Genomic DNA, 20,697 nt, shown 5'->3' with positions numbered 1-20,697 from the left:
ATGATTTGGCAGGTATTGTTTTCTCCTGGGCACGCATTTATTTGAGACTGAGCTACTAAAAATGAGTGTTTGGATTAATACTTCATTACTGCACCATTCCTCCCAGAGCAGCCTTAGCAACAGGAGCAGAGTCCAGCGCAGCCACTCTCTACTGCATTCACAGCAACATCTCCACAAGCAGCTCAAGGAGGGGAACAGTTGCCAGCTACCTCCTGCCCCTCTGAGTGCAGTGGGGTTTATGTCTTTTACCTCCGTGGAGCAGAATAAGGCCCTTAGCAAGCTCCTTCCTGGGCTGAACTAGCTTAGAAATCAGAGATGGAAAAGATCAGCCAGGTCAACCCATCCCTCCCTTGGCCAGAGGATTCCCACAGAGCTTTTTCCATTCAAACCCAAGTGCCTCATAGCAACAAAAACTTGAAGTGCATGAATCATGCTGAGAGGGAGCAAGGGAGATCAACAGCAACAACTGGCATAACGTAGGGACAAAAACTCTCCCTGCGTTTGCATAAAAACATCCCCTCACCCATCTCCCACCCTCCTGTGTATGTTTTTAACATGGCAGGGCCCAATCCTATGGTTTTTAGTAGAAAAAAGCTTGTGCCAGAGTTACTCACTGGTAAATGCCCTAGAAGAGGTGTGATGCTGTCAGACACGTAGATGATGCTCCCACCTGTGGTTACTGCTATGATGAAGCCGTCCAATGCCTAAGGAAAACATGCAAGTGGAGAGTGCTTTAGTAGGGAAGGGGGGAGTAAACAGCATGTCTCACTGCATGTTGATCAAAACCATTTTACTTCAGCACCGTATTGTTGTTGAGTCGTAGAAACGTTATCTCACGCTGCAGAACAGTAATTCTCTGATTTTACAGTCTGATTTAACTTTTACAACACTCTTTGTAGTCTAGCAAAACCTACTATTGAAGCAACAAAGGGCTCCCAGGAATATTTCATGTCTCAGTTTTTAAATTAATCACACATTTTAATAATGCAAAATGACTAAGACTGGATCCCTTGGAAGTTATTAAAATGAAAATTTGAGCTCTGTGTAAATATCAAAGGACGATGAAAGGATGCAGTCCTATCTCAAAATGGTAGTTCTCTTCAAAACTCATAAATCTCAGTTTGTATAAATGTAATGTTGTATGTTACTGGGCTTTCATGTAAGTAAAAGCAATGCAAATGATCAAATAATCCTTAGTCTGACTTTTAATTGAGTGATTTACTCTAAAGGTCATGGTACTGGATTACTCATTCAAAGAGAAATTCCCCCTTCCTCAGAGCTTCTTCCTCACTCGGGTCCCACCTTGCAGTGAGCCTCCTCATGCCTAGCAATGAAAGGACCAATCCTCTGCACAGCAGCAATTTCACCTCCAAAATTAGTTCCTTCTTTATTCTGAGCTGGGAAGCTTTGTGATCAATCTCCTTCTAAATTAAACCTAGGTAGACTTCCAGATTTAAAGCAACGTTTCACCTACTCTGAGCAGATCACCTCAAAAATTCAGAGTCGATAGCAGATGCTCAGAGACAATATTAAAGCCTCATCATGACCGAGAAACCACTGGCAAAGTGCCTTCAGGTGGAATGGGTCAGTGGTTTCTCTGCCAGGTCACAGGTGAAGCTGGTGCTGACTGCCCTATTGGAGCAGCATAAGTGCCACGAGCAGGACTGAAAATTTCAGGTGCACTCCAAAGACAGGTCTGTGTCCAACAGCCTGGTGGTGGTGGTGGTGACACCGGGTCACAAACCTTCCCTGCAAAGCTGGGCCTCCCTCCAAGACAGGCTTGCATCCTGCAAGCTGCCGAACATCCTTCTCCCCTGCTGACTTCAATAAGGGTAAGAATTCTGAGAACACTAGAAATGCTAATTGTTTGGTAAAAAAAAACATAGGAGAGCACAAAGCCTTGAATAAAGACACAAACATATGTTCCTTTTTTCAGAGAATGCTGAGCACCCACAACTATTTAAGTCAATGGGAATCTGCTGGTGCTACAATCCTTTGAAAAGCAGGTCAATAACTTACACCCCAGCAGAATAGTATGTGTTTAGCATTTCTGAAAACCCTCCAGCTGCCTAACCCTCCAGTTACTGTGATTTTGTTAATCTAAGTGCAGAGGATATGTTTTTCTTCAGTATAGTACATTCAAGCTGTTTTCTAAAAGGCATGATATCTGTTAACCCTCAGAAGAGAGCAGTGGTATCACAAGGCAGCTGGATTGTGCATGTTACTATGGTGAAGGATGTTTTTTCTTTTTATTATTTTTTTTAAACCAAGGCTTTATTTCATATTCAATGCAAATCATACAAAGTGACTCATATCAGACTTTTGTGGTGAGATCAAGTTAATGTGTGCATACATAATTCTGTGTTTATTTACTTGCAGTCCTCTTCCAGCATGAAGATGGCATGTGGCTCATCAAAGCTTTCTGTACTGCAACAATCATAGATGGACCAACAGATCTGGTCCCCACACGCGTGTAATTTCCTTACTTTTCATTCAGTAAAAAGGGGCTGTTTTCAGGAAAGCTGACCTAGTTCTGTGGTAGGACACGACTCCTTTGAATCAATGCTTGAAAAAATCCTTCCCATTCTTTGTTAACAAAACAGGAAGAACTTTAAGAAATCTTGTCCAAATGCTAATAAAATAAGATTAGAGGAAAGGCAAAAAAAGAAAAAAGAAGTGACTACTGAACATCTGTCTCAATAGGACATCCCAATCCCCAACATCAACTTGAAACTCACATTAGCAGGAAGGTATTTTACAAACCAGGAAGTTTGAAAGCAAGTGTTTCTTACTTTAAAACTGTGTGGCTGATACAAGCAGAATCAACAGTCAAGACATCTACCAACATGTTGGTTCCTGAGGGAACTGTTTTTAATGCAGACTGAAAGAGCAACATATGTCAGTGCTCCTGAGCACTGGAATCATTGGAATCAGTGGTCATAGGTACAGTATGCGCGAAGCATCTCTCAACCCTGAATCTGGGGCATCCCATCACAGTGAACTTCAGCACGTTTACCATGGGAGAAGATCATTGTTAAAGAAGGTTCTAGCTGTTACTAAGAGAGAAAAGTGCATTCTAGCAGCTCATTTGCATTTCATCTCAAATGTGCATAAACGCCATTGAGTCACCTCCCTTCAAATCCCTGCTAGTGTTAAAAGCACCTATGGTGTAATTTAAAGATAATTTAAAACCTATCATTGCAAAATAACCCCGCTCTCTATTAGAATAAAAAGTGTTTGATAAGGGCCTGGAAATTCATTATAGTGGAAGTATTAACTGCATCAAGCCTGCAGGAGCTGTCAGGTTTGATCTGGTTGTACAGTACCTAGCACTAAAGGGACGTGACACTGCTGTGTTGTAGGTGCTACTCTTGCATAAATATTAATAATAGCGCATTACGAGATCAGGAGATGAACTGCTGCATGCCCTTTCCCTCACCCCAGGTTGTGAAAACAAAATGTAATCTGTGATTCAAATCTCTCTTTTGGATTGCATTTCTTGGAGCTCTTTGCAGGGTGCTGCAGCAGCAGTGCTGCTGGTGCAAGGGTGAGCAGCAGTGCCATGAGACAACTCGCACCCTTTTGCTTGATGGGCAAACACAGGGGTACCTGAAACCTCATTTGGAGCTGCAAACCACATCTTATTCTAGAAGCATGGGCATTTCCACAACTGCTAGGCAAAATTAGCAGAGCTGTATGCACGTTCACCTCCAACATCAGCTGGGTGAATTCCTCGTTGCTGAGAAATGAAGGCTTCCAGTCCTGCTGAATTTCAGAAATCTCCGTCTGTGCTGACACTTCTAGATAAATAAAACATTTCATTTTTTAAAATTCAGAGAAACTTATATTTTGCAAGACTATATACGAAAAGGTAGAAATTATCTGCATATTCAAAAATTTCATTTTTCAAGTACGGGTTTTGCATACAGACAGAGAGAATAATGACTGCCTCAACTGGCCCAAGCCTGAAGTATTTTCCTCTGTTTTTGTTCAACTCAGCTTGAACCAGCTTCTGTGGGAACTTGTATTCACCTAGCCATTGGCATCAGTTAGCATTACTAAAGTATTGTTCAAAGATAAAAACATTTTGCACAAAATGAAGATCAAGATGAGGTTTGGCACATGCCAAATTGGAATTTACAACATGCTGCTTCAAAGTTAGGACACCCAGGAGCTAGAGTTCAGCCTACAGCTACTGTGTCAAATGAAGAATAGCAAAAATACCCCTTCAGAGAAGACCCAAAGCCCTATAACCCTAAACACCAGAGGAATTCCTCCATTCACCAAAATGCAAGTGATACATGGGAACTGCATCACTTGTACTTTGGGAAATGTAAGAGTTGGAGCACTGGGGATTCCTCCCAAATCCTGTCTGAAGGGGATCTTCCATACTCAAGCCCTCATAGGCATCCTCCATGTCCACATGGATGGTGCCCATGAGGATGCTCCTGCTGTCAGCAAAGCCCATGGATGAGTGGTGCCTGAGTGGAGTGCAGGCACACCAGAGTGACAAATCATCACGTAGCAGTGAAACGTGGCACCGTACCAGGGATAGTTGGGTGCACTGTGGTAAGCTCCAAAAAACAGCGACTTGTGCTAGCTTTGCCTGAGAATTGCCAGACTTGTCAGACAGTGTTATGGGGTAGATCTTATGATTTACAGAATCTGGTGCTGTTTTTGTTCACTGCTCACTCTGCTTCTCCAAACGGGCTTCATCGTTCAGTACTGACGTAGTGAGTAGTGAGGGGATGCTGAGTGCAGCCTGCCTTTTCCTTTCAGCACCACCTGCTAATTAATCCTATTGATTAACACTTAGAGAGCACGCAATACCCAATGCTCCTTATTCCAAGCACATAGGCAAACTGGCCAGGGAAATGAAAATAGCTCAGTGCTATTAAAGAGAGTAAATTCATAATGTTGCCTGTGCATATTGTCTCCTAGAAATAAATGAAAGTTCTGTTCCAGGTTTATGAGCGGATACAGTGAGTTCAGCTTGCTGTCTGCACTGCTGGGGCTGTCATAGGCAGCTGAGATGGTCTTACATGGAGATATGAAAACCAGACGAAAGAAAAGTAGAGATCAGCCCCAGCCAGATTTGCATTATGTGGTCTCAAAATAGAGGATGCTTTCAGCTTGGGAAAGCTGATATACACAAAACATCAACTGCTAGAAGAATTACTTGAGATTTGGGAGATTCTGTGGATTACAAAGAAAGAGACTGTTTACGAAACCAAAAATTCTAAAAATTGACCTGCGCCTCTGTTATAACTAAAATCTTGGTTTAGCCTACTAAGTGAAAGGGAAATGCGATTGAATAAAGCAGATCCAAACTACTCTGAAGATAATCAACATTTTTTAAATGGCGATGCTTTGTATTATATTGTGTGACTACTAATCTAGTTTAAAAATAGATAACATTTACTGTTTTTAGCGAATGCACAAAACCAGTCACAGTTTGACCCAGTTTCTGGGGAAAGATTTATGATGGTTGGATTTCTTTTACCCAGTTGTTTGTTCTTCTAGAAATGAAGTCCCTTTTGTAGTAAATCATTTGGGCTATCAGCCACACTTGTCTACACTTCTTCAAGACTTGTATGATTGCCCTTTGGCTTCTATAACTGAGCATACTCATATTTTGCTTTACTCTGTCTCGGGTAGCTAAAAAAAAAAAAAGTTACTGCTATTACTTTCTAATAAATATATACAATTATCAAACTTTGAGACGCCCCAGTCATGCTTTCTCATGGGCATCTTGTCTAGGGGAAAAAAAAAAAAAATGAAACTTTAACAACAGAATCATTATATTTATTTCCTCAATAAGTTTGGCATTTGCAACTCCATTATGTTGGGAGCTATGATAGAAGAGTTGCTGTGCTCTTTTCCACTTCCCACAAAGCACTTCCAGAGAGGGAGATGTTTGACAAACAAGGCGAGCCAGGTGGTGCAGTGCATCAGCCATGACAACCTCTCCACTTTGTGGACGTTCCCTATAGTCGCCTGCTAAATTCTCAGCCTCTTCCTCATGGAAGGAGAGCAAGAGGACTCCATGTCAGTCCTGATTTATAGAGAAGAAGCACTTCATAAGTCTTTTTTCCTGCTAGAGGATGTGCACGCATCAGGGAGCCTTCCATGTATGCTCATGCACTGACTGGAAACAAGACCAATGGGGATAGATCAGTACGGTCAGGGATTTCTGCAGTGAGGGAACCTTTCTGAGACACCTCACTGTCACCATGTTTGCAACCTAAAACAAGCTCCTGCCTTTCCAAGGTGAAAATTGCACACAACTGCATGCTCTACAAACATGACATAGCTTTCTGCTTGTGTAAACCAAGCAAAGCTTTCTCTGGATGCAATTTGCTGACACTGACTTCAAAAACCTGGGGCTTTTCCTGATTTGAATTTTCTGCTGTCTGTGGAAATTGAGTCCTACAGAGTCCACTGAGGAGCAAGGGGCTGATCAGACTGTTTCCTGGTACTTTTCCATAGAGAAGCTGAGGTGAGTGCTTCGTTCTTCACAGAATATTGCTAGTTTCAAGGAGAGGAATCTTCCCTCCGTCCCCAAACTCCTCTTGTTCAAAGCACCCCTTTTCTTCACATAAGCTGCAAGGCACAGCTGCCTCCATTCCTGACATTCACCACCTTCCATAACAGGTTGAGAGCTATTCTCAACTAAAGAACAACTGAGGAGATGGATTTGGGCAGCACAATGACTGTAAATTATCTTTTGAGAAGCCAAGAGGTTACATTGGCACTTTTAAAACCCTTGAGCCATTTTGATAATCACTGAAGGAAACAGGATTTTGTAACAGTGCTTGGCAAGTGCACGATGAGCTGCAGTAACTCTTACCATTGTGTTTCTGCAGAAAGCCAATGACTTTTTCCAGCACAGTAGTTTTGTCCATTTTACGGGTGTTGCCCGGAAGCATTGAGCTGAGCTCCTTGATGAGAACATTGAACTGATCACGTCTCTTCTTTTCAGACTTGTTACGCGAAGCCCTATAGATGGAGAAAAAAAAAGATGAGAGGAGCAAGAAGAGGAATCATCACGCACCTCCTCTTTGTAATGCATGCATGTGGAAATCAGCATGCAGTAGGCCTCATTATGTGAAGATTGGCACTGGCAAATCATTCATACAAGAGCAGAGTACAGATTGATAATACTGTGGGGCACACCCACGTGGGCAGTTTTAAGAGGAGAGAGGAACTCCAGTCCTTCAGCTCAGCCACTGCACTGGAATGAGGTGCACCCAGAGACTGTCTCTTCATGCAGGTCCTCTGGGTACATCTAAGCTTGCTTTACAGAGAGCCATGGGGCTGTTGTCTTCCAGTCATTCACATCAGGGAGCTTAGCAGAGGCTCCCACCTGGCTCATATGCCCCCTAGCTCAGTCTCCTTTCCAAGGTCACCAGGGCAAAACAGGAGGGATGGCTGATGTGTGCATCCCTTCTCAGCATGGATGGGGGACAAGGCCAGGACATATACCTGGATGTGGGGATCAGAAGTGCTAGCAGAGTCATAGCTTCTTGCCCATAATGCCCGAGTGCCACTGGGCAAATCACTTTAGGTCCAAACTCTTTGGATATGAAGTGATGACTTTACAACTCTCAGCCAGTCCTGCCTATTTCCATTGCTGGCTCATCAGAGAAAACCGACTTCTACTGCTGTATTTGAAGAGCTCAACAGAAGAAGGGACCTGACTTCATCTGGAATTTTTTGGCAACTTCACGACACTGTCATTAAGCTATTGATAATCTTTTCAGATTGTGTACTTTATTCATTTTTTAAACATATATGAAACTATGCACAAATAAAGGTTTCTGAATGACCCCCAAAAATATGACAGTCTTTCAGTATGAAGACTATCACTCAGACTTCTGCAGCTATGTTAAAATAAGCATAATACAGAAGATGTGTTTGTTCTTCTGAGAGGTCACCAAGCAGGCAAGATTTGCCTCATTAATGACATAAAGATCTAAAAATCTGGTTATATGTAGGCAGGAAAGAAAAGCTAAAAGGCCGGTTCTCCTTCTGAGCGTCTCATCGCAGCTAATTCTGCTGTACCTTGTAAGGAGTTCTGTCCACACACTGGTGAAAATGAGAGCAGAATTTAGCCCAGCATTTACATCCCCCCAAGGACCAGTCCGGCAATAAACATTTAATCAGAGAAATCACTGCAGAGGCTTCTGGATGTTACTACCAACAGAGGGCTGGGTGATTTTTGTTTGTCTTGCTCTCAACCCTAAACACACTTGGAGATGCACTGGATAGAAGCCAACGTTTGATTATTTTACAGCTTGGAACACGAGAGATTGGGTGGATACTGCCTGACTGATTCCAGCCTGTTCTTACTGCAGTGCAAAAGGCTGTCAGAACAAGATGTCAAAAGCTCCATCCTTATCCTATTTCTGTACAGTTCAAGGGGACTTAAAGAATGTCAACATTTTACTTTCTCATAATTCAGTCCTCAGTTCATTTTAAGCTCAAAGGGTCTTGATCTTCCTGAAAATAAAATAAAGTACCAGGAAAGTGTTGCATTGCCAAAATAAAGATGCTTTGACAGAAATATAAAGCACCTATTTTTAATACTTGACATTTTATTCACAAAGGAAACATAAAAACTCCTTTGACAGAAAGAACTCTTCCAAGATTTGAAGCGACAATCACAGTAAAATCTTAAAAAGGGGGAAAAAGAGGAAAAAAAGCCCACAATTAGGTCATCTAAACTATCCCTATATGGTTGTAAATGCCTTAGTTCAATCCAGTTGTAAATGCCTTAAATAATGCAGATTTCATCACTTCCCTTGTAAGATTGCTCCTGCTCCTTGTTTACTTCATTGCTAGGCTATATTACTTAGAGTAAGCCAAAACAGTCTTAATTCCACACTGCTCATCCCAGTTCTCCTCTCTCCCCGCTACTCCAAAAAAATACACATACTCAAGGGAAGGAGATGCAGTATGAATAAAATCTGGAATTGTAGTGAATACAGCTAGAGGCAATACAGGACAGCTCGAATTCAGAAAGATCAAACCCACCTATCCAGATGTGTTCTCAATAACCATTTTTATTATCACATACTTGCTGCTTATTGTCTTAGAAATAGGCCTATACTTGTTGACCGGCAGCCATTGCATGATGCTGATCTACAATGAAATGTGACTTTACACTAAATTTCCTATTTCTTTTGGCTGTCCAATGGATTACATTGCATATGCATCGAAGCAGGTAGCTGTACCACATACTTTAATTCAGAATCTCAAATTTACATTTTATTGGAGTGGAAAATGGCAACTGCTAGCCTTAATTTATTAAGTGTTGTCTCAAGGTTTACTCCAAGCTGATTTTGGCTGGAATTTGCAGTTCAATTTAATTGTTAAATATATATATAAATTTTCTATTAGTTAAAGGAAACTACAAGAAAAAGGGTTAAGAAAAAAAAAAAAAAGAATACCTTTCATTTGATATTAATATATCTATAAAATTAAGTATACTTAATCTAGCATCAAAAAATTGAAAATGAAATTACAATTTCTGATCTCCATAAGATCAGAATGTTCAGCCAATGGCTTCTCCTACATTTGTCTTTCTTTAAAGCTTTAGAACAAACCATGCAGCTTTTAAATGAGTCTTGGTGGTTCTCGTATATTTCAGTAACTGTAGACTTCTATGAATCCTCTTATGATCAGTCTGGGAGGTGTGGAAAAGGTTCTGCACCAGAGGGTGGTGGGCAACAGGCTGCCCAGGGCAGCAGTCACAGCCCTGAGTGCCAGAGTCCAAGGAGCATTTGGACCACGCTGTCAGACATAGGGCTTGGATTTTGGGTGGTGCTATGCGGAGCCAGGGGTTGGACTGAATGGTCTTTGTGGATCCCTTCAGGATATTCTATGACTCCACAATTCCAGACTTAATTTCCAATTTAGTTTTATTTCTACAAACCAAGAAGTGCTTACATTGCAATTCAAAGAAGTGATTTCCTCTTTACATCTTAAAAGTTATCTTTTCTTTCATCCACCTTAGCGCAGGCCTGCCCCAGGGCACATCAAAAACTTCCTCCCTGAACAAACGGCATGAAAATCACACCAGATGGTGATGACAATCGCCGATCGTGAGGATACGCCTAATTCTATTTTTGTCCTTTGCGTGTTCATTTAATGCATTTTTGTTTCAACAATGCTAATATCTGAAAAATGAGGTCTTAAGCACGACGAGTGGTGAGACCAGCTAGATGTGGGCTGCCTACTGCCCTCCACCTCCTTGACCCAAGGTCCCTGCATCTTACACTCTTCAGGTCCTCGTGCACTAAAAAGAAAGAACGTTTGGTGATGTGATGCGACAGGAGGCATCCATTCCCCAAGACCACCCTGTCTGCAGGTGTCTGTGTTCTCTGTGGATGTCTCAGCACAGCCACACGCAGTAAAGTGTCCCTGTTTTATCAGCTAAACCCCACAGAGGGCAAAGCAGGTGACTCCTTGCAGCCTTGCATCCACTGGAGGAGGGAGCAAAGCAGAGCGGCTGAGTGTGGCTGCAGTGTGTACTGACCTATATCAGGGAGAAAAGGCCGCAGGGAAGGAAGGAGAGGAGAAGGAATCAAAAGAGATGAAAATGGATCAACTAGTTGTGCCTGGACTGGAAATTACTCTCATTAGGGGGAACCAGGGAAAAAAAAAAAAAGCATGCAACCAGAGGCTCCCTCTTAAACAATTAGATTGCAGGCTGCAGTATTGATAATGCTTCCAGAAAACAAATAAATAAAATGCTTTCCAACAGCCTTTGTGACACTGCAGATGCCAGCCAGATTGGACAGTTATTAGCGTTTTATTGCACGGCTCTTCTGCCTTGAAGCACAGCCCTCCCCTGCCCACAAAGTGCTCGCAACAATTTCCTGCCTACGTATCAGCTGGGACTTTATCGTGGAGCAAAGAATATATGGAAATAAATGTTTCTGTCACTTTAGGGCTGACACAGCACTTTGAACAGCCTTTCAACAACACATTTTTAAAGTTCCTTTTCTTTTGCAATATGCTTCTTGTAAAAAGAAAGTCACGTATTTTCTACATTCTGAGAGCTATGATGATGTGCTACAGCAGCAGGACTGCTTTGTTGGTTCTTTAGGCCTTGTGCTCTTTCACTAGTGTGAAAAAACACACCTTTGGTTTTTTTTGACCGTTTCTACAGGAAATTGGTAAGTTATTTTCCTCTTACAGGGTGTCCAGGACTTGCACTCTGATATGACAGTTTTTCAGATTGAGCTTGGCTTTATTTTCCTCTCTTCTCTTTTATTAGTTGATTATGGATAAAGCAGCTTCTGCAGCAACAAGCACCATCAAGCTCACCAAGAGTTAAAGAGGGTTCAAAAAGGAAAAGTGCTCACCTCTTTGCCCTGTCTTTCTCATCTTCATCCATTAGATTGTCTAAGCAGTTTTTCCTGTGGAAGGAATGTGAGAACCATTATGAATCGTCACGTTGTTAGTTCTACTTTCAGGTTAATCTCAGAGTCACGCTATTTCATTCTAATAACAGAGTGATGATATCCAGGTCAGATAAATGTGTCAGCAGTGCTTTATGCCACAGTCCATGATTTAAGAAACATCCACTGCAGACAGCATTACTCCTCAGCGTCACACTAGCTGTAGGGTCTGCAGCCAGGGATCAAGGCTCCCAGGCACAACATTGCGCGTCAACGCTGTACAGAAACAGACATTTCTCAGGGGATTTTCAGTGTTGAGGATGCTCTCTGTCAGCTTGCAGGCTGAATGAGCTCCAGGCTGAGAGCAAGTAGAGGAGGCTTTAGAGGTGCTCCCCCAAATGCTTCTTCCAGTCCCTCACTGCACCCATTTACTGAATGGGCAGCACCACACTGCTGGGTTGGCCCAAGCATCTTTCCCAAAGGCACAGTTTAATGACATGCAGTGACAACACTCACAAAAATCAGCAAGTTTGCTATTTAATTTTTCCTCAAAATGTAGGACATGAGTAAAGTTGGAGAGGGGAGGAGGGAAGTTAATTGATGTGCATTATTTAAGTCCATGGTATTTTCCACCTATGAGTCATACAGGAATGCGCCTGTTTCCAAACTGCCTTATTAAAAATCAGGAGTGAAAAGTTATCAATAGAAAGAACAGTGGATAAAATCCCTCCTTCTGTCAGTGGTGCTTTTGCAGTCCTGTTCCACCTGCTCATTACTCAACAGTTAACTAAGAACACAGAACAACCCTGCAATTTTTTATCAGATATAAGAGGAAGGAGAAATTAAAGCTACAGGTCACTGATTGGAGGGTAAAGCTGATGCTCGATGTGTTGATGGAGCAGCATAAATAGAAAATATGAAGGCTGAGGGGCTGGCAAATTTAAATTGCTGAATTCTGTGATACAGAAAATAAATAGCATGATGTAGTTTTTAGGGTTTTGTTTTTTTCACATATTTCTTTGGCTTTGAAAACAGGCAAGTCAGCCACAGCACAATCCATATTTTAGATCAGGAAAATTTATAGTCCCAGTTAAATTTTATTTACCAGCATTCTACAAATCCTACGGGTGATTATTCACCAAGTGCCAAAATGGAGCTGTCAGCCCAACAAGGGAATTTTCAAATAATTCACGCAAAAATGTGATGACAAATTAAGTGTTGTTTTTTTTTTTTTTTTAGTGTTATTTGTTCCCTTACTGAATCTGCAATGCCCAGCTATGTCATTGGAGAGCAAAGAAGGCATTGGTAGTACAACAAGGGCTGTCATTTAGGACTCTGCTGCCTTTCCTTGCTAGAGCTTTGCTCGCAAGGCTCCATTGCATAGGAAGAAGTTTTTCACTCAGAGGGTGATGACGCACTGAACAGGTTGCCCAAGGAGGCTGTGGATGCCCCATCCCTGGAGGCATTCAAGGCCAGGCTGGATGTGGCTCTGGCAGCCTGGTCTGGTGGTTGGCAACCCTGCACATAGCAGGGGGTTGAAACCAGATGATCATTGTGTTCTTTTCAACCCAGGCCATTCTGTGATTCTATGAATCTGTGATCTAGGACATGGCATGAGACACAGGGCAGTGTCAGCAGAGGACTTTCTGTGAATCACTGAAGATCCTCCTCTGCTGCAACAGCAGCTCCTTTGTTTGCAGCAGATTCCAAGCAGAAAGCAGGAGCACAGGGACTAGTGCTCTGGGTGGCAATAGATGGTGCATAGGGATAGGTGCTACTCAGCCCCTCTGCTTCTGCAAGGCACATCGGTCCTCTGGAAAGTGATTTCCTGTAGCTGGACTGCATGAACTGTCAAGGAATTACATTGCAGGGAAGCCCCTACTCTTACCAGGAAGCAACAGGTCTGACTGGTCTGCTCTGCCAGGGACCTGGCTAGACCCATACAGCAATTCACATCCAGACTCCAGTAAACAATGTTTCTCACTCACTAACATGAAATTCTGGACCCACTGTGCTGTCCCTACTGCTAGACAGTACCTAATTGCCATTTTACTTCTGTTTGCTCGCACGGCAAAATCTCCAGAGTATCATAAACGTTGCTAACAACGTTTGTAGGTACACATGTACCGTCTGAAATTAAAGCTGTTCTCCATAAAATAGGTACAGCAGAATCTGGCACTGCTCCCTGGCTCCCAACACGCAGGGCCAACTCGTTGCTAGCTGTGCAGCTTGGTAGCCAGGTTCCTTTTGTAGCAAATCATGGCCCTCCCCACCCCTGAGCCACTGAGGTCTGCCAGAGGGCTTCTCATAATAGGAGGAGTCTGGACAAGCTGTAAATCCATCACCAGGGCTCTAAGTGATGACAACACGTATAGAAATATTTTATTTTGTATGTTTTCCAGTTAGTTTTTCTCTGTTTTTCAAAATGAGTGCTTCTTCAGCTAATGAGGAAATGGGGCATCCAGAAAACAAAACCATACACCCCTGGCTTTGTCATCAGATGGAGAATTACAGCCCAAACATCTCCCCCCATTCATTCATACAGACATTTGCTGCTTGGGAAAGGAGTAATTCAGGGATGGTGCCAGCTCTCTGCAGGGACTCCTCAGAAGAAAGACTGCATGTGTTTATTTTGATACACCGTTTTCCCAGTGGACACAGAGCTCACACTGTAAAATTCCTCCAGTCCTGATCAGGAAAACCTCATGGTACTCTAGAAGCGTGTTTTGCAGTGAGTTAGGCTCCTCTGTGTAGGGGAGGTTGGTTTCCCTCCTTACTGTCCTACCATTGCTCACGAGGTAACATGACTGACGCTCAAAATACAAGCAAGCAGCTGTTGATTTCTCAGTAAATTGCCACGTGGCGGGCTAATCTCAGCTCCTACAAATCAACCTGACATTTAACAGGAATTTTCAATCACCTTCGGGTAATTCAGCTGAATTACATCCCTCTGTTGATAGTGAGGAAGACAGAAATGTAAATCTCTCCCAGAGGCTGCGCCTGGGGAAGCCTGGTGGGTACTCACAGCACTTGTGTTCCTCCAGCCCTACACCAGGCAGCTTAGGCAGAAGGTTGGGCTCTTCCTTCCCTTTTCCTCTCTAGCATGGTGGGTTGTCCCATGGGTGTTCCACAGCATGGGTTTGGAGGGTGCTTGTCTACACTGGGGAGCAGTGCTGTGTCTCAGCAATAGCAGCTGTACTCCCTTCTTCTCAACTAAGGCAGAGCTCTAATAGGAGGTAGCATGGGCCAAAAAGTGAAGTATTTCCTTTCTCTTGCTGGGAAGAAAGAAGAAAGAACTGCAAATTATAGGATCATTAAGGTTGGAAAAGACCTCTCAGATCGTGCAATACAATGAGCAGCCCACCCCCACCATGCCCACTGACCACGTCCCTCAGTGGGACAAACAGGAAAGAAATGCACATCTGTAACCAAAGATCTAGATTCACAATAAAGTCTCCTCAGAGGAGGAATCTCCAGAAAAAGATCCCTTCCTAGTGGTAGCCAGCCCTTAAATAGGGTCTAGGAGGGATGCAGCCAGGTTCCACCCCTTCTTGTCACACAGCTGAATTGCCTTCCCCTGTGCTCCCATGGCTGACTCAGTCCTTTCCTCAGGTGATCAATCAGTGGTTCAGGCCATGACTCAACAGTTCCCATATATATATATGTACTGTTAGACACCAAGCATTACTGCTGCATGAAAAAAAAAGAAAAACAGGTTCTTTGTGCTCCACAGCACTGGAAAGGTGTGCCATAGCATTGCAGTATGCACCTCTCCATTCGCATTTTCCTGGCCCATTATGGCAGTGAGCGCAAGATAGGAATAACAAAAGGTTTATACAGGATGAAGAAGTGCTTTGTCTCCATCAGACATCACCTATGAGCTATGCCAGAACCTGCTGGAGAGCCTAAAACAGGTAGCTAGGCTAGGGCAGCTAGGCTTTGCTGGTGACCAGAGAGCACAATTTGTCCTGTGACAGCAGAAGACCCAGAACTTACAGGCAGCCCTCATAGAATCATTAAGGCTGGAAGGCCACTGAGATCAGTCCAACCAGCAGCCCACCCCTACCATGCCCACTGACCACGTCCCTCTGTGCCTCATCCACGTGGTTCTTGAACATCTTCAGGGATGGTGACTGCACCACCTCCCTGGGCAGCCTGTGCCACTGCATCACCACTCTTTCTGAGAAGAAATGTTTCCTAATATCCAACCTCAAATGAGAAACAAGGAGTCACAGGCAACAAATGATTGTCTGAACATTTACAATGGCTTGTTCTGTGTTTCTCTGACATGGATGAAGCACTCGGACATCCCATTGTGACAGCTATAGTGCATACACACAGGAAGGATTCATATAAGTGCAAATCAGAATAAACCGAGAGATTCACAGACAAATTTAACGTAACCCTCCAAATTTAGTTTTCAGATGGAGATCTCTGTGCTGTTACAAGAACACACAGAATCCATAGCTAAATACAGCACAGGACACTACTACCAATCCAAAGTGATGTATGAAAATGCAAACAGAATAGACTGAATAGAATTTAAGGAAAAAAACTCACTTTCCTCACGATACAGATTGTCATTTGAGAAGGCACTGTGCATTTTCAGCGGGAGAAAGGCAGTCGGCAGTTACTAGAGGTCATGTAATGCTGCAATTGTTATGGGAATCACTGTTTTTACAATCAAAGGAGAGCTCCAGCGGCACGGTATGAGTCTGGGTTTAGAGCTATGACTGTCTTTGCCTGACAGTGTGCAATTTGATCTTCCTTTAGTCAGTGGTTTACTACATTCTGTTTGCACTGAAGAAAAGGTTGTTTATAGGTTTCCAAAGAAGACCCAAACACAAAAAGAAAAGAAGGAAACTTTTGGAGGAAATATTGGACCTCGTGTAACTATGGGCTTCTCCGCGTTTCACACATATGTTTACAGTGAATCTTTACATGGAGACTGGCTTAAAGCAAAAAAAAAAACATTAAAAAAATAATCCAAATGCAGACAATGAAAATGATGCAACATGATAGAAATTAATGCTCCGCTCTTCCAAACTGGGTTTGGCAGGGACTGCTCACAGGTAGCAAAACTGAGTGGTTTTGAAATTATAATGAGAAGAAGTAAGGGCTCACACTGTACTCTGATTTTATTCTTTATTTAGTGAGAAAAGGTATTCTTTTCTGTCTGTCAGAAGTGTTTCACCTATTGCTGTGAGCTATTTGGCAGCTTCTCCTGCTGCCCTGGTGGCAGTTCGATTTCAGGGTGCGGGATGTGTGAGCCCCCCATAGGTGCAGCATCATTTGCATCTGCCTGAACTAGAAGGAGCACAGATGATGCCAGCAGTGCAGTGCTGCAGGGAGGGCAGCCAGGGTGAGCGCAGGGCATCCTTTATCTCCAGCTTGTGAGCAAGGCGTAAAGTTTGTGCAGTGCCTGGCGTCCCTGACGGAGATCAGGATGTGCATGCTCATTATCTTATTATGATTGTTACCGAATGGCTAATGCCACTCAGACTTCAGCGAGCAGGATAAGTGAATCCCTGGGTCTAGCCCCATGCTGCTCTCCCCTCACACGGCTGCAAACAGAAAGGCAAACAAATTAAAGTAACATTAATCAGCAAAGACTGCCATCTGTATAACTCCGAGCACTTTTCCGCGTGCCCGTCCCCTTCCAGCAATGCTGAACAGGATTAGCCTTCCGTGGGCGGGCGGGAAAAGTAGGTCAGTTTGGTAACATTGCTGCGTGTGATGAACGCAGGACGTGATTGCAATGGTCTGCTCACAGCCTGCTCTCCTGCAGAGTGGAACCTTGGCTTCTCACATGGCCCTCACGAGGGACAGCCTGTTCTTCTGGAGAGAAGGACCAGCCCCTTTACAGAAGGGTAACACGTATAGAAGCAGGGATATGGCAAAACAGGGATGGCGGGATGGAATTGACTGGTGCGTTTTAACAAGGAAACTGAGGCATGGGGCAGTTAAAGGCCACATCATTACTGGTTTGGCGTATGTGTATTCATCCCTCCCCTCTTACAGAACTATGCAAAATTGGGCAGTGTGTAACTACTGTAAGTTCAGAAAAAATAGGACTTAGAAAACTAGGGTGCACAGCCTGATTTTTATCAAAGGCTGTGCATGAGCAATGTGGCAGGAGATGGTAAATCATCCACTGCAGTTACGGCCTTTCTGTATTGACTTTATTGGGTGTGTAGGGATGGTGTCTGGAAAGCCAAAGCTCACCTACAGTTGACACTTGCAGAGAACATCAGTGGCAACAAGAACAGCTTGTTCTGCAATATCACAGTAGTAGAAGGTTGAATAAGGAAGGACTGCTAAAAAACTGGACGGGTGGGTGGATTAATGACAGCAAAGGAATCACAGAATCATTTGAGTTGAAGGGACATTTAAAGGTTATTTATAGTTCAAACCCCTGCAGTGAGCAGAGACACCTACAGCTCAATCAGATTGCTCAGAGCCCCAACCATCCTGACCCAAGGGATAGGACTTCTACTATCAATCTGGGCAACTTGTTTCAGTACCTCACCACTTTTACTGTAAAAAAGGTTCTTCCTTATATCCAATCTAAATCTCTTTCAGTTAGAAACCATTTACTCCTGTCCTATCACAACAGAACCTGCTGAAGTCTGTCCCCTTTTTCTTACAGTCTCCTCTAGATATTGAAATATACATCTGAGGTACCGATGCCTTCATCCTAGTCTTCCCCCACAAGGTCACTCAGGACTCTGTGTTGGAGAGAGGATCATAGAGGAGCAGAAGGACCAGCAACAGCTGAGGGTCAGCTCAAGGAACTCAAGGGACCTTGAGGCAACTTGACCCATACAAACAGTGGGCCTGGTAGGCCTCTGCAGATACTGGGAGAGCCACTGCTGTCCTCACTGGGCTGATCTCTCTCATTTCTGAGAGACTGTGGAGACTTGGGGAGGTCCCTGATTACAGAAGAAAGGCTGATAGGCCCATCTTTAACAACAACAACAGCACAAAATCAACCACAAGGCAACAGGGTGCAAGAAGCCAGTCAGCCTTACTTCAGTTCCTGGGAAATTATGGAGTAAGTCCACAGACCACATGTCTGGACACATGAAAGAGAACAGTCAGCATGGATTTACCAAGAGTAAATCATACCAGAGCAACCTGATTGCTTGTTATAAATGACAGGATCTATATATGGGAAGGGAGCACTGGGTGTCATTATATTGGCTTCACGCTCAAAGGCAGGGCTGCCATCAGGGGAACCCAAACAGACTGGTGGAAAGAGTTGACAGGAACCTTGTGAAGTTCAGCAGGGACCACAGCCATATCCTGTATCTGGGAAGGAAGAGCTTTTGATGCTGATACAGGCTGGAGATGGATTGCTGTGGATCAGCCCTGGGAGTCCTGGTAGGAAGCAAGCTGTGCATGAGGTGGTGGTATGACTTTGTGCCCTGGGTGGCATGAACAGGGGCATGACTTGTTTGAGGGAAAAGGTTATTCCTCTTGACTCAGAACTTGTTAGACCTTGTCTAGGGTAGGGCTGTCCAGTTCTGGACACCTCAACACAGAAAAGATTGGATGGAATTCATCAGAGGGCCCACAGAGTGATGCGACCTGACGCACTTGCCCATGAGGAAAGGCTGGGGGAACTGGGATGGTTCATTGCTGACAAGGGATGGCTTTGAGGCACCTAGCAGGCCCACCAGAACCCACAGAGGGTTGATAAGCTAGGATCAAGCTCATCATGACAATGCAGAATGGGAAAGGAAGAAATAATGGGCATCAGTTGAAAGAAGAAAGGAGAAACTTCTCCATTACAGCCAGGCAGTAGTGGAGACTGCCCAGAGAAGCTGCACTGTTCCCATCCTTTGAGGTTGTTAGGACCTGACAGGATATCTTTGAGCAACACAGCCTGATCCCACAGCTGCCATGCTTTGAGTAGGAGATTGGCCTGGAGACTAACTGTGGTCCCGTACAACATCAATTGTCCTGTGGTTCTGGATCTACTGGGCTGGCTACTACCAGGAACATCCTCGTGCTCCCTGAATAAGTTCCTACATATATATTCTTGAAATCTATTTTAATGGTTTTTTTTTGTCTTCTGTGCTACCAGCACCTTGTGAACTGTCTCTTCTACACTGACATCTTTCCTGCTTTATAAACCTGCCATCAAGGAGAAAAGAACATGAGGTACACATTTTAACATTGCATCACTGTGTGTCTTGCATCTGTCATGTCATCTTTAGACATCAGTTTAAAAGAATATTCACTTTATTATGGAATTAGGAAGAAAAAAAAAAACAGAGAAGAAAAAGACCTGTCATGAGAAAGGCCCTTAACAGCAAAAGAAATGTATTTTTCTCTCTCTGCTTCTCATGTTTTTAATCTGTTTTAGGTATTCATGAAACTTTAATCCTCACAGTATCAGAAACCCCAAATGTACAAAGATTTTAACATGTGCTTAACTCTATACTGCTGTAAGAAGTTCTCCCACGTCCTTATATTTTTGCAAAATTCAGGCCTAAACATACAGGTGGAGCTGCACAAATTATTTGTGATTATTAGCTCTGAAGCCTTCCCCTGAAGGAAGATGGTCTCAGTTATAAAGTATTCTCAGTTGTAAAAATCTGTTAAAGTTTATTTGCTCCTGCAAATATTTAAATGTTAGAATAATCTAACATCTGACCTACGATCTGACGGTCAAACGCTCAGCCAAAACAGGCAAACTGGCAAGATACGTGAATATAACACTCTGAAGATTTATTTGTCGAAATCTCAAGGATTGTTGTGTTGTTTGGCATGAACTAACTGGGAAGCACTAACACAAACAGAAAATCAGTCTTTTCTGATGGGACTGTCGTCAAAGTCACTATTTTTTTTTCTTCCCAGCAGCAATAGCCTTGACAAGATCCTTCTAATCCTTTCCATCCAATTAAACAGGCTACAGTTGCACTATGGTGTAAAGCAGAATATCCAGAAGCTGAAATAGGTTGGTCTCATTCCCCCTACTTTTTGCCGGCTTGTTAACTATTTAGCGATGGCTCCCAAGGAACTAAGTTACTCTACTTTCAAAGGCTCTGGGCCTGGATATAACCTTACTAACAGTGGAGAAATTTACTTCAGAAGGGACTTGTGAATTTTGGACAGCGCTGTCAAAATTTACACTAGCTTTGGTGGTGCCCTCTCCACATTGCAGATGCTGAAATTTGAGGCCACATGTTTCTGTGGAGATTTCAGCAGGAAAGCGAAACTAGTCCAGAAACTAGATGAGAACTCCAATTTTTTCCTAGGCTTCGGTACTTCAACACACATG

General features: G+C 43.3%; 1 protein-coding gene across 5 annotated transcripts in view; it reads right to left on the bottom strand.

The window, feature by feature from the left end:
• Positions 1-20,697, bottom strand: part of NPAS2 (neuronal PAS domain protein 2) — a 97,367-nt gene that overhangs the window by 37,036 nt on the left and 39,634 nt on the right. For 4 of the 5 annotated variants that reach the window (XM_042810817.1, XM_042810813.1, XM_042810816.1 and 1 more), the window contains 4 exons: positions 11,373-11,426; positions 6,851-6,999; positions 3,709-3,800; positions 615-704 (listed from right to left, as the gene is read on the bottom strand). In XM_042810817.1, coding sequence (XP_042666751.1) covers positions 615-704; positions 3,709-3,800; positions 6,851-6,999; positions 11,373-11,404 — 363 coding nt within the window. In that variant the 5' untranslated portion in view covers positions 11,405-11,426. Of the gene's footprint in view, positions 1-614; positions 705-3,708; positions 3,801-6,850; positions 7,000-11,372; positions 11,427-14,433; positions 14,454-20,697 lie in introns of those variants that run through there. The other variant, XM_042810815.1, reaches the window with a different exon arrangement.

This window comes from Centrocercus urophasianus, unplaced genomic scaffold (genome assembly GCF_019232065.1).
Source record: "Centrocercus urophasianus isolate 14NV4802_14NV808 unplaced genomic scaffold, USGS_Curo_1.0 seq_12, whole genome shotgun sequence".
Lineage (NCBI taxonomy): Eukaryota > Metazoa > Chordata > Aves > Galliformes > Phasianidae > Centrocercus > Centrocercus urophasianus.
The sequence above is the reverse complement of the archived record's forward strand: the minus strand, read 5'-3'. Positions and strand labels throughout refer to the sequence as shown.